At 37.0% G+C, this 12,777-nt stretch overlaps 1 protein-coding gene across 1 annotated transcript in view; it reads right to left on the bottom strand.

The window, feature by feature from the left end:
- Positions 1-12,777, bottom strand: part of LOC149816547 (kinesin-like protein KIN-7K, chloroplastic) — a 41,916-nt gene that overhangs the window by 2,408 nt on the left and 26,731 nt on the right. Inside the window, exons 9-20 of the mRNA XM_089986761.1 lie at positions 11,658-11,725; positions 11,400-11,462; positions 11,089-11,193; positions 6,428-6,532; positions 5,498-5,605; positions 5,281-5,427; positions 4,536-4,718; positions 4,156-4,314; positions 3,090-3,320; positions 533-673; positions 318-443; positions 180-230 (exon numbers count right to left, since the gene is read on the bottom strand). Of these exons, the coding sequence (XP_089842887.1) occupies positions 180-230; positions 318-443; positions 533-673; positions 3,090-3,320; positions 4,156-4,314; positions 4,536-4,718; positions 5,281-5,427; positions 5,498-5,605; positions 6,428-6,532; positions 11,089-11,193; positions 11,400-11,462; positions 11,658-11,725 (1,487 nt within the window). The remainder of the gene's footprint in view (positions 1-179; positions 231-317; positions 444-532; positions 674-3,089; positions 3,321-4,155; positions 4,315-4,535; positions 4,719-5,280; positions 5,428-5,497; positions 5,606-6,427; positions 6,533-11,088; positions 11,194-11,399; positions 11,463-11,657; positions 11,726-12,777) is intronic.

Below are 12,777 nucleotides of genomic sequence, written 5' to 3'. Positions count from 1 at the left end.
TAAAGCATGACAAAATATAAATGGAACAGCTAGTATTTCAATAGCAGCATATCAATGAAACTATTAAGGATCTCCTAGTCATGTAACACTGAGTGAGGAAATCTGTTGTGGAACACAGTGGTGGTGTAGCAGGAAGTCACTTGAGCCAACTCATGCATATGAATGAAGAAATAATTCACCTCAAGTTCAAAAGACTTTTCAGTGAGTTGCACAGCAAGATCTGCAAAAGACTGCATGAAAAAATGGTGAGCTAATATGCTATCAAAGGGAACATCTCACCACTTGTAATATACACAAATCAACAAGTCATTCCTTACCTGTGATAGTTCCAAGGAATCCATATTATTTTGACTGGCCTGAATGGAGTCAATCATTGATCTTTCAAGAGCAGCCATTTGCTGCTTTTTCTCCAAGATTTCATCATTTAGCTTTTTCATCTCAATCTTCAGCACAATGAACATCAGGAATAAGCTACTTCATACCCAAAGTAACCAAATCGAAGACTTGATGAAAAAGAATCACTCATACTTACTTCAATCTGCTCCTTTTTTGGATTATCTATGGCATCTTCAGAATAACGCTTCAAAGTACTTGAACTGAGTGCAACTTCTCCAGATAAAATCTTCACTTGCTCCATAAGCAGATCGATTTGATCAACAAATTTGATAGCAGGCTGGCATTAGGGAAAATATTTGAAGTCGTTAGAAGAGGATGCTAAAAATACAATAAACCAGATTCCAAAAACAGAACAGCAATTAGTTCTAGCATATGCCACATAATGCTTACTCTAACAGAAAATAATAAATTCTCATTTAGCATTAACCTTCCAAAGTTTTGATGATAATGATGAAAATTGGAAATTTGGAACACGATGAGATCTGTGATTGTGCACGTGTGTGCACTCATTTTGAACAGAGGAAAAAATCTTTGTAGTTTGTAGAATGAAACGGGCATTACTTTCCAAGCATGAGGCAAGTGGAACCTAATACATGAATCAGTTAATAAGAGAACAAAAAAACTCATGCTGAGGAGATCAAAACTTCATTGGGACAAGCTAAGCCAAGATGTGGTGTCCAATCAGAGGCGCTCGACTTGGAAGTTCTCTCAAATAAGTTAAGCATATCACACATCTCAATTGTCAACAAACAAGAAAACCATCATTTTTCAAAAATCTCCAAGCCCATCAAGCTAATAGGAAGAGGGAAAGAAATAGGAAAGGATGGATCAAATCCTGCTACTCCAAACACTACTTGAAAGCTTGGCATCGAGAGGTGATTATGGGCTAGAGGAATGAAATCTTCAGTAACGAGGCCAGGTGAAAGGCCAGGGGTGAAAAAAACTCCGCATTGAAAGGTGATTATGTGCTAGAGGAATGAAATCTCCAGTAATGAGGCCAGGTGAAAGGCTAGGGGTGAAAGGAAGGAGTCAAATGCACCCTTGTCCGATATAGTGAGCAAACCATACCCACCAATAGAGCAAAGGGACTGGTCGACAACAAAACATCCTTCTTGTTTGATGCCACACATACTCGTCCAACTTCATGTTCCTGAGTTGCAGAGAACAATCCAAACTCAGGCAATATTTTCAAATTCACTCCACTTCGTCTTGTTTAGTAGAAAAGCAAAGATATAAACACAGGCCTTCATCATGATGGTGCAATGAACAAGTACCTGTGCTCTCGTAGAAACCATGTATGGACTGGAAACTTCTTATAGTCTATTATTTGGTTCCCACGGTGCTCAAGCAAGAGTTGTGTACTTCAACCAGAACAAAAGGATTCCTTAAATAATCACAATCAGAATATCGCTGCCATGATGACTGACCAGTGATCTATGAAGAATGTGTTGGTTGCTGGGGTCTAAGCCTCATCGGATACTTCTGCAGACCATGGACTGAAGGACGCCTAACTTGTGAATCCTAGATCCATCACGAGTACAATCTAACTTGTGTAACCCTTGCACCAGCAAGTGCAATCAATGGGGAGCAAAGTATACAACAGAACAATCTAAAAAACATCAACTTCCTATATTTTCATTTTTGCAAAAACAGAACATGGATGCAGGAAAACATGACTTTCTTCTTATCCTGTAAATTGTTTCAAAGCAGTTTCATTGCATGCCCATGGTACAAGATTACCATATTTGTTTTTTTAAGAGATTATGACTCTATAGAGTCGCCAAATAGGAAAAGTACCTCAAGGATCTCATGCCCTGAAAAAGAGAACATTGGAGATAAGTCCAGGTTCACCCTAGATCAGTTCACCTTTTTTCGGTTTTCCCCAACTATGAATCTCCCCCTTTCCTTTCTTGGGTGTAACCAGAGTTACCGGAAGCGCCTAGGTAAGTGGGGAAGCGCGCTTCGGAAGCACGAAACATCGCGCTTCCGAAACGCGGGGGGAAGCACCATTTTTTAATGGGAAGCGCACTTCCCTTTTATGGGAAATGCGCTTCCCTTTTATGAGAAGCGCGCTTCCCATCACGCTTTCCCCTCGCTTCCCCCATTTTTTCAAAATTTTTTGTATTTTTTGTTTTTTTATTTTTTTTTTATTTTATTTTTTTCGCTTCCCCCTCGCTTCCTAGGTCGCTTCCGGTTCGCTTCTTAGGTCGCTTCCGAGACGATTTCCGATTCGCTCCTAAGTGGTCCCACGCTTCCCACTTCCTAAAATTTTGAAAGTGCCTCGCTTCCCGCTCCCACTTCCCGTATCGCTTCCCGCTCCCACTTCCTCAACTGACAACCATGGGTGTGACACACGCATGGCCCCTTTTTTGGCTCTTTCTAACTTTCTTGCATGTGGCCACTTTGGCTCTTTTGTTTATTGGGGACCATTGCGGGTGATAATTTTACGCAGAATCACCAAGCCTAGGGGTATGCCAAAAGCCTTTTCTCACTTTTTGGGTATACAATTTCCACACATTGGCTCATTTTTTACCTTATTCACAAGAGAAGGGTCCAGCAGATGTCTTAGACTGGCAAGTCTATCACATGCATTTTTGAAATTTAGCAGAAGTTTTCAATCTTTATTTTATAAGAGAATATAGCATCCAGACATGGAACTAAGATCACAATAATCTACAAGCTCAGGCACATACCACAGGCAGCCCTCTTACTGACATTTGTTCATTGGTAGCTTCTGCCTCGTGCACAACCTTCAAAAACTGGTCTGTTGAGGGTATATCACCAGTTGGATTCACACGATTTGACACATGATGTTCCGTCTGGCAGATCATGGTCTCCGATTGACGGGTTGAAGGTGCAATAGTTGATCTAGTTTCACTTGATTTGTCACCATCAGGGCTTGTAGTCAAGTTGCTTTCACGTTTCTAGAAAAGAGAAAATACCATTAAGGATTGACATAAAAGGGAAGAGTATGACAATAAAAACAAAGAGTATATGCCCTTTACAAAACATATTAAACCAGGGCTATACAGATAGCAAGGGTTATAAATGCAGAAGCAAAGTGGCAAGAAAAAAACAATACTTTCCCGAAAGAAAGATACATGTGTATGTGTGTGTGTGTGCAAGTAATGCATGTATGTGAGACCAAGAAAAAGACCACTAAATCACAAGTACCAAAAAATGAATGAACACAAAATTATTCATCAAAGAATTATATAAGCAAGTGAATCACTGACTAGAAGTGTTCTTTTGTGCATTGGTTCCTGAATGTACACTTGTTTTTTCTTGTGTATGCGGACATTCAAGGCTGCAAAAAGAGATCTATAATCACGTAGGCCTTTTACTTGTATAGTGATAAATCTACGACTTATTACATGCCATCTAACCTCAAACCCAAGTTTAATTTAAGTTTAAGCAACATTTTAACCACAAAAATGTGTATTCATTAATTATAACCATGAGTTCAACAAATGTCAAAACACACATTCTATACTCTCTCTCTCTCCATGAGATATAATTTGTGAGATAAACTTGCATCTAATTGGAAGTGATCTCCTATCAAGTTAACAAGGGTGTCAGAGTAGGAAATAGCTTTATATTTGCAAGACGTGAACACAGAGCAGGATTGCCACCGAAAGAGAAAAGTCCAACTAAAATAATTTTCTCCATGATTTTCAAAAAGAAACTATAAGTAGAAAGTGCTTTCCCTGAAATATTCAGAAAGAATTAAGTGTGGGATAAAATGTGTAAGAGATTTACCCGCATCTTAAACCAATTCAGCAGACCATGCTTCCTATTCCTCTTCTCCTCTTTAACTATTTCATCAACAATATCACTTCTTCTATCTGGAGATAAATAAGTGTCGGGTGCATCTTCATCCATAACAAAATCTCGCCTTTTATATGGAAGGTAAGCAAGCTGCAAATGAAAAAGATAAGACATCATATACTGACAATCCATAACAAAAAGTGTGTATAAACACCATCAACAAAGTGAACTTTTTTTGACCTAATGAGATCTAGTAAATGATCTTTTTCTGTGAAAGTAAATTGAAGATAGTAATAAATCGCTAGAATTAACCAGTCTATGTCCAGAATCATTTATAAAAGCAGGAGAGAGAAAGTGGATAAGGTGCCAACCTCCTCCTCTCCAAATGAGTGCCTTCTCCTTGGACCAGGTCGTTGAGGAAACCTTGAAGGGTGTGAAGCTTTTGTAGAGACCAAAATTAGTTTTGTTAGTCGCTGAATTCTTCCCAGCAAAGCTGCTTTAGCTTCTTCTTCTTGCTCCAATCTAGACTGAAGCTTGAACTGACCATCTTCTAGCTTTTCAGACAACAGCAGGACACAGTTGATCAGACACAATTCAAGAAAAGGCTAGGTCCTCCATAAACAGTCAGCACAATTAAAGAATGAGATCATTATAACTCAATAAGTCAAAAGATTAATAATTTGAAATAGCTGCTTTGTTACATAGACATGACACAGGAACATTATGTGTCTGATTGTGATTTTTTTTGTGTGGAGAGAGAGAGAGAGAGAGAGAGAGAGAGAGAGAGAGATGATATCACCTTAAAGTGAAACTTTCTTAACAACATTACTAATTCATGGAGACCCAAAAGGATAGATTAGTCATAAAACTGTATGAACAACTCTACATTGATTCTGATGAGGGCCTTGGACCTCAGCTTTAGAAAAAAAGTGAAGTATAAATGAAAAATAAAAAACGCCATATGGATAAACAAATGACCATGAAATAAAACCTGTCAAAACAACATTCATATAAAGAGAAGGAACCTAAATATGAAAGAGACCGATGACAATGAAAATCTTACAACATTTTCTTCAAGCTGTGCCAAACACAATTTACAAATTGCAAACCACATACCTTTTGCTTTAAAAGGATGATATCATCTTGCTCTGGATCTTTCAAATTTGGCACATTCACAATGCCCCTTTTCAAATGCTCTAACTCCTCCTTTAAGCTGCTTATCTCATTTTGGTATTTCTTGATAAGTGATTGCTCATCAATTATCTGAAAATTAATAGGGCGAAAGCTTCATAATTTTCCTACCAAATGTCAAGACGAAATATCACACTGTTACCTTATTTTGTGATGCTTGAATTTCTATGCATTTTGCACGATGTGCAAACTTTAGTGTGTTATGTGTCTCCTCCATATTTCTTGATGAAGGAGTAACAGTGCAAATAAGCTGTAACACCAAGATTAGAAACAGTGAGGCCCTTTCTAGATGTATCATGTAATTATATTTACTATTTATAAATAAATAGAAACAATACAAAATTTAAAATATTGTTGTTTGGATGAAAATTTGTTTTAGAATATAGTTTCAACATAAATGTGTTTTGGATGTATATGGATTGTTGTAGATTGGATTCAATTGGGCTAAAGTGGGTTCGTTATAACCAATATTGACACCATGAACCAAATAGAAGCCCAAACCATGTGTTTGGATGTATGTGGCTTCATGTTTGCTCCAGTTTGAGGTCAAAAGGACCCAATTCAGGCCCATGTAGGTCTTTGTCTTGGATCCTTTGTAAATTGATGCAAGAAAAATCTAGGATCCATATAGGATTGGCACGAGATTTGCGACATTTGACCTGATTCAACCCATGAATCGTAGTGATCCGCAATTGAATCTTAAATTGTTTTCTGTTAACTCAAGACAGCTTCTACTCTTGGATACTTGATTGGATCAAGAGTGAGTTTATGATAATATTACAATAAAAAACAAACAAATAAAAATAAACACCTTCTCTATTAAAAAATCTACTTGTTTTCTTGAACAAAAACAAATAACCAATGCATGCAGACAACAACCATCTTGTTTAAAATGAACAAAAAGAACCAAATGAACATTAAAGACATCCAAAGTCCAAATGGTACCTAAGATAATCTACTTAGAAGGTGCAAACGCCTTTATGTTTATGCTGGGGTAGGTAACAATGCACAATAATCCATTGTTTGCAATATCTCCATCATGCAATAAACTAAAATCCAAGATAACACTTACAGATACGAGACCATGGCCACTAAGAGAGGATTGGAGTAGCCGAGTAAGCTTTGAATCCCTATATGGTATATGGCTTGCTTTCCCATTTGTTAATTTTGCTATAACCTGTAAATCTACATTTCAGACATTAGTTAACAGTTCTGCAAATCTGTCCAGTATCATCTACCAAATTAGCCCACAACAGACATAAAGAACCCTATGTAAGCACATTAATCTGTAGAAACATACCACATTTAAATAAAACAATAAAATGCCAAGTAATGTTTGACTGGTAGTAGGTTTTCCTCATAAATTAGCAAGTTAAATCAGTCTACTGTCATGCTTACTATAGGTTTCCATTATATCTGAATCCTACCTGTATTTTATTTATCCACAACTGGAGTATGAGAACAGGTATTTGCAATCTGGATGACTGAAATTCCAGCCAGCGTTATCCTTATCGGCATTTTCTTGATGAGGAAACTTCTCGGGAGAAGCTAAAAATAGTTTTTTTTTCTTGGAAGGATTCACAGAAACATCAATTTAAAAATAAAAAGTCACTGCTAATCTTTTGAGAAAACATATTGCTAAATTTAAAATAATCTAGTAAAACAACTAAAAGGTTTATGAGAATTGGAGAATTGCATGATCATACATATGGGCGGTGGAAGGGAAATATTTGCTACCTCATGGGTACGGGAACCCCTAGTTGGAACCTATAGTCAGAGGTTGCTTTGACCAAATCCGACCCCATGGATAGTAGGTATCGACCCTTGGATTGTATTTTTTCAATGTAAAAACACGATCTTTTGAGGGTTAAGAATTTGGTAAATTGTACAGAGTTGATCTTTCAATCCCTGAAAAGTCCAACATACACAATGAAAAAAATGATCCAAAGAGCTGGTTTCTACTACATGAAACATGTAGATTACATTTGGAGGATTAGATGTGCAGAAAAAAAATTTAAATTACAGTTTTTCACTAAGGGAATCCTTACCTACAAAGGTAGAAAACATTATCCACACACACATAATATATATATATATATATGAGAAATTGGTTCCTCCTACAGTTCATATGGTGTGGCCAGTGCTAATTTTTAATGTTCTTAGTCATGTTTTGCAAATCAGACCACAAATGTGTTCATGTTTTATTTGCTAGGAATCGACTGTTGGGTCATTGTTTTTCTTATATATGGGTTTATCTAGCTTTAAACTGGTTATATTAATACTTTCAGCATTCAACTGAATAAAGCGGCCAAAACACCCTTAAAAGTGATGTCATTTTTAAAATAAATAGTTATTCTTTGTGGTAGAGTAAGTCTTTTGTTCGAAAGAAACAAAAAGTCAAACCAGTGTTGCAAGTATCATACTGTACGTATCATTACTATTAACAATTTCGATATTGTACGATAAACCTTTGGCGCACATTAAAAAGGGTTGAATCTTATTTTTTTACTTCTTGGGTTTTAAAGACCTCTTGAGGGCTTACTTCCTCATTTGTATAGAGGCCATTAGAGGGGAACCCACACACTCTAAGAGCCGTGAGAGTAATTTGGGGGCCAATTCGTGCACAAGGGAGAGGGATTTTGCGGTTTGCTCAAGTAGCAATGCGTTTTCACCCTTTTTCCACTCAAGAAAGTAGGTTAAGGTAAAAAATCCCTTTTTTTGCTTATTATTAAGTTTTTTTTGGAGGAAGATGGCATCAAATGATACGGCATAAGAATGAGGCACTCAAGTACCGAGTGAGAACCAACTGAAAATCGAGTGCAAGTTTTGGCATAATACTTTTTCTGGTAGTATCTCTCGGTTGAAGCAACATTTGGCTGGGATACACACAATGTTGCCCCATGCACGTCAAGGAATTTGCCGAAGGCCGTGAAATGGTAATGCCACTACTTGCTTACCACTTTGAGAGAAAAAAAAAACAAGAGAAGATGAATGAAGCAAAAATAGGGTATGCATAGCCATGAGATGATGTTCATGATGTAGATGAGCTTCCTACTTTTGATCCTACAACCTCTAGCATAGCATTAGAAGTAGAAAGCTCTGCAGCGGCAAACAGAATATGTCACCTCTGAACCTACAGGCTACAACTTGAAGCATGATCTATGCAAGTTATAGAAAAATCATTGTAGGATCTCACTGTGATTCTAAGCAGTCATACCGTGAACTGTCTATTTGGTACCATATATCGTCAAATTAGAACTCGAGGCCTAATCTTTACACATCATGTTAAGGGATCAGTCCCTAAATCTGGAGCTGCTCATATGATTCATAGCATGATTTTCAACAGCAAAGGTTTCTAATATTAGATTAGAAACAGATATGTAACTGGAACACCTGACCACCGAATTCAGATTGTTTGTTTGATATTCATTCCATGACATTGTACAATACACATCATTACTGGCACTTGTCTCTAACTTAATTTTCTATACATCATGAGATTGTTTTAATCCTGTACCAAGACAGAAAAAATGGTTTTTTGTGAAGATAACATTAGACTATTGACAAACTAGAAAAGGAAGGAAAAAATACATATTAGAAAGCTAGAATGGAGACTGAGAAGTTGAAGTTTAAATTCTAGATGCATACTGAAGGTGCATCACATAAGCCTTTGAAATGAGTATTTCGGGATGGTTTACTGGGACATGGATTATCTTTTTCTGCAGTCTAAAACTAGTCAGAGCAGTTGCCAAACATAAGATTTTGGGCATCAATTTAGTCGGTAGAATGGCAATGTTTTAAGGAAACTATGAAGCTACTGAACAAGCAGATGCATGATCAAATTTAGAAAATGCAACTTGCTTAAAATGATCAGCAGTGCCTTTGGGTGGTTTTTAGAAACAAGGAAATGTGACATCCTACACATGTAGCCAGTGTTGTGAAAAAGCGTTGAGGCGTAGCGAGGCGCTCCACCAAAATCTGAGGCCAGGCGTAAAGCGTAAGCCTCAAAATTTTTTTAAACTTAAAAAAGACTATAAAAAATATCTAAAATTATGAATAAATAAAAAATGCTTTATTGATGAAGCAACAACCGACGAGAAATAAAAAATCTCAAATAAATACTGAAAAAAAGAGATTAACATGTAAAAGTAACATTAATGCAACAACTTGATCTATGTAAGTATCTAAGAAATAAAATATGAGCATTCATTCAATTATATATAAGCCAATATGTTTATGTGAAATTCATCAACTATTAATAATCGATGAACTTTTGGATGTTTATCAAGTTTATTAACCTGCACGAGCTTTTAAAAAAAAACACCTTTGGATCTAGATCTCAATAGGAGATCCACGAGGATCGACCTCCATGAAACCCAGTTCAAATCATACATTTGACATGTATAGTATCCACTAAATCTCCTAATTAAATGTGTTGGGATCCAGTAATAGGTCCAAAATTGTGAAACATCATAACAAGGACTTGGATCCATTCAATGAACCCAATCCGGGTTTAGAAGAATATATATAGCCGGATCTCTTAAGAGACCCGGACCACTCAAAACCTTTAATGTCATAAAACCATATCCATTTGATAGATCCAATCTCTAAAACAGGTTGGATCCAAGCTAGGTCCATATTGATAAGAACTATGGGTCTAGAATTGGATATGGACTCATTGTCAAGACATGCAAAGACCTAATTGTAGATGATATATATATATATATAGTGTAGGTGTGGTTTTGGATTTGGATACAAATCCAAATCCATTTTAAAAATCTATTTCTACGTTATATTGCATTGGATTGGATCCAATTCCAATTCAATGCAATTGTGTTGTATTTAGAATTTGGTTGGGTCCGTTTGGACCCAAACCCAAAGCTATTCAATGTGAGACTCATTTTGGGTTTTGTTCGGATCTTGGATCCAACATGACCAATCCAATCTGAAATAACAACACCCAATCTTAAATAAATATGTAATTAGATTGAGTTGGGTCCAAATGGGCCCAACCCAATCCGACCTCATTAACCAATTTCCCCTCTCTTAAGATGGTTTGGATCAAGGTTCGACCCACTTAGATTCAACCCAAATCCAAACACTCTAACCGACCCTCTTAAAACAAAGGGTTTAGATCGAGGTTGGATCCAACCCTGATCAAGACACTAGCCGACCTCCACCCCTGACTCTTCCTCTTCATGACAGTCTCTCTCTCATTCACTCCTCTCTATGTTTACCCCCACGCTCCCTATCAGATCCCTCTCTCTGCTCTGCCTACTCCACTACCACCACCAAGAGCGTCGTCGCCGCCGCCCACTGCGCAGGTGAGTCCCCTCCTCCCCTTCTTCTTCTTCTTCGTCTTCTACTTTTCTTTTTTTTGCCGCTGGCGACAACTGCAGGGTGAGCTTACGCAGACTGTTTGCCTCGCAGAGAGACGAGCAGAGAATGAGGGCCCTCGATATTAACCCTAATTTTCAGTCAAATGGGGGCTTTGACCCCCATTTGACCAAAAATTTGACGCGTGTACGCCTCACTTTGAGGAGCGCCACGCCCAATGAGGCGTACGCCTTAGGGTATTTACGCTTTTATGCTGCGCCTCAAGGCACAAAGGCCCTCGCCTTGAGGCGAGGCGCGCTTTTTGCGCCTTGAGGCGCGTTTTTAATAACACTGCATGCAGCTATTGCAATAGTATAAAGATGCATAAATAGAAAATAGTGAAGGGATGGACCTTACAGTTCCAAGAGTCAACAAGCTTTTATTTATGTAGGAACCCTCCTTCCGCCTCACCCCAGTGGTTTCAGCCCTTGAGCTCTCACTACCTGCCAGATCGATGAGGTTCTGCAGGCAAGTCAATGAAAATCTGTAAGAGATAAATAAGATAATAGAAGTGTTTATCAAGAGAAGACCATTAATATGGATGAAGAAAAAAAAACAATTTTAACAGAAATCCCACAAATTATTTGTGCCACAAAAGTTGCATGAGAAGGGAATGACCAAATCTTAGCAGCAGGAGGAAATTTAAATCATTTTAAAAGTTGACCTACCAACTGCGACAAGGTAACTGCTTCACCTTCATTGCTCTCACCACAAGGACTGCTCTCTATTGTCTGTAGCAGGAACAAAAACCAATGTCATCTGTTTTCTAGTAGAATGCATAAGTGTTATTTTAATACACCTTTCTTTCCCACGAAAAAAAAATAGAAACCTGAGTGTGCAATAGCAAACTTATGATCCAATAGTGATGATTTAACTATAAGAATGGAGTTATAATAGCATCCAGAAGGCAGTAATAAAAAAATTACCAGTGTAAATATTGTATGGCTTCTGCTGCTGAGTAAATTGAAATTGTTTGATCCCACATGCCTGTGTTCTGTCACCAAATTAGATGAATTTTAATTAAGAAAAGTTAAAACAAAGATACACCACGAATGAAAAATTACAAACCAAGAACAGAAAAAAAGAGAAAAAGAAAAGGAAAAAAAATTTCTTGATAGAAAATTAACCAAATCTCAAGAGAGGGAGTTGACTATGTGCTATACAGAGTCATGAGCTTTTTAGAGGAAATCATGGGGTTTACTTCTCATTGTTTATATATGCAGATCATCAAGCATGATACAGTAATCTAGTATTTAGTTTGTTAAGGATAGTATGTTTGTATTTTGGGTTTACTTGTAAGGGTAAATCAGGATTTCAAGTTATAACAGGGATCACAATTCTCATGTAATACTATCAACACAAATCCCAAGGCAAATCTTCACATATTATCAGGACAAGGCAAGGGCAAGACCCCTATGTCACAGGGATTCTTCAACTTGCCCTCGTGTCATGTCCCTTTGTATACTATTTTAATAGAAAATTGCACAAAAAGTATCGTGTCCTTTTACTCGTGTCTTTGTGACATATCAAGACCCCCTAATCAAGTTTGTATTGTTTTCTCTCATCTGCTTCCTCTTTTGAATATCCTTTTCCTAGTTTTTATTCTTCATTTCCTCTCCTTCAAATCTTTCTCTTCTTTTGAATCCCTTTCTTAAACCCTACCTTCCCTATTATTCTTTCTTCCTAGTCTATCTCTTTTCTTTGGCATAGATCATCCTCGCATATGGGAGCCAAAAAAAAAGAAGAGAAGAAGTGATTCTTAAAAAGAAAAGGAACGATTTGTGAACGTTAGGTCTGTGACCTATCAAATCTGAATCATATCATAATACATCACTACTTTTGGTGGATGAAATGAACATGAAGCAAATAAAAATATGTTCAAGCACTATTGCCTGAAAATTCAATTTCCTTCTCATTTCTAATGTGATAAAGAAGCACTAACAAATCAACATAGAAGTTTATTGTTTATTTAAAATTCTTTAATTAAACATCCATTTTTCATTTAAAATTTGTTTAATTAAACATCATTTTTCAAGTAGCTTACAT

Source organism: Nuphar pumila, chromosome 14 (genome assembly GCF_984573655.1).
Source record: "Nuphar pumila chromosome 14, dmNupPumi1.hap1.1, whole genome shotgun sequence".
Lineage (NCBI taxonomy): Eukaryota > Viridiplantae > Streptophyta > Magnoliopsida > Nymphaeales > Nymphaeaceae > Nuphar > Nuphar pumila.
This window is presented reverse-complemented; position numbering and strand designations above follow the sequence as displayed.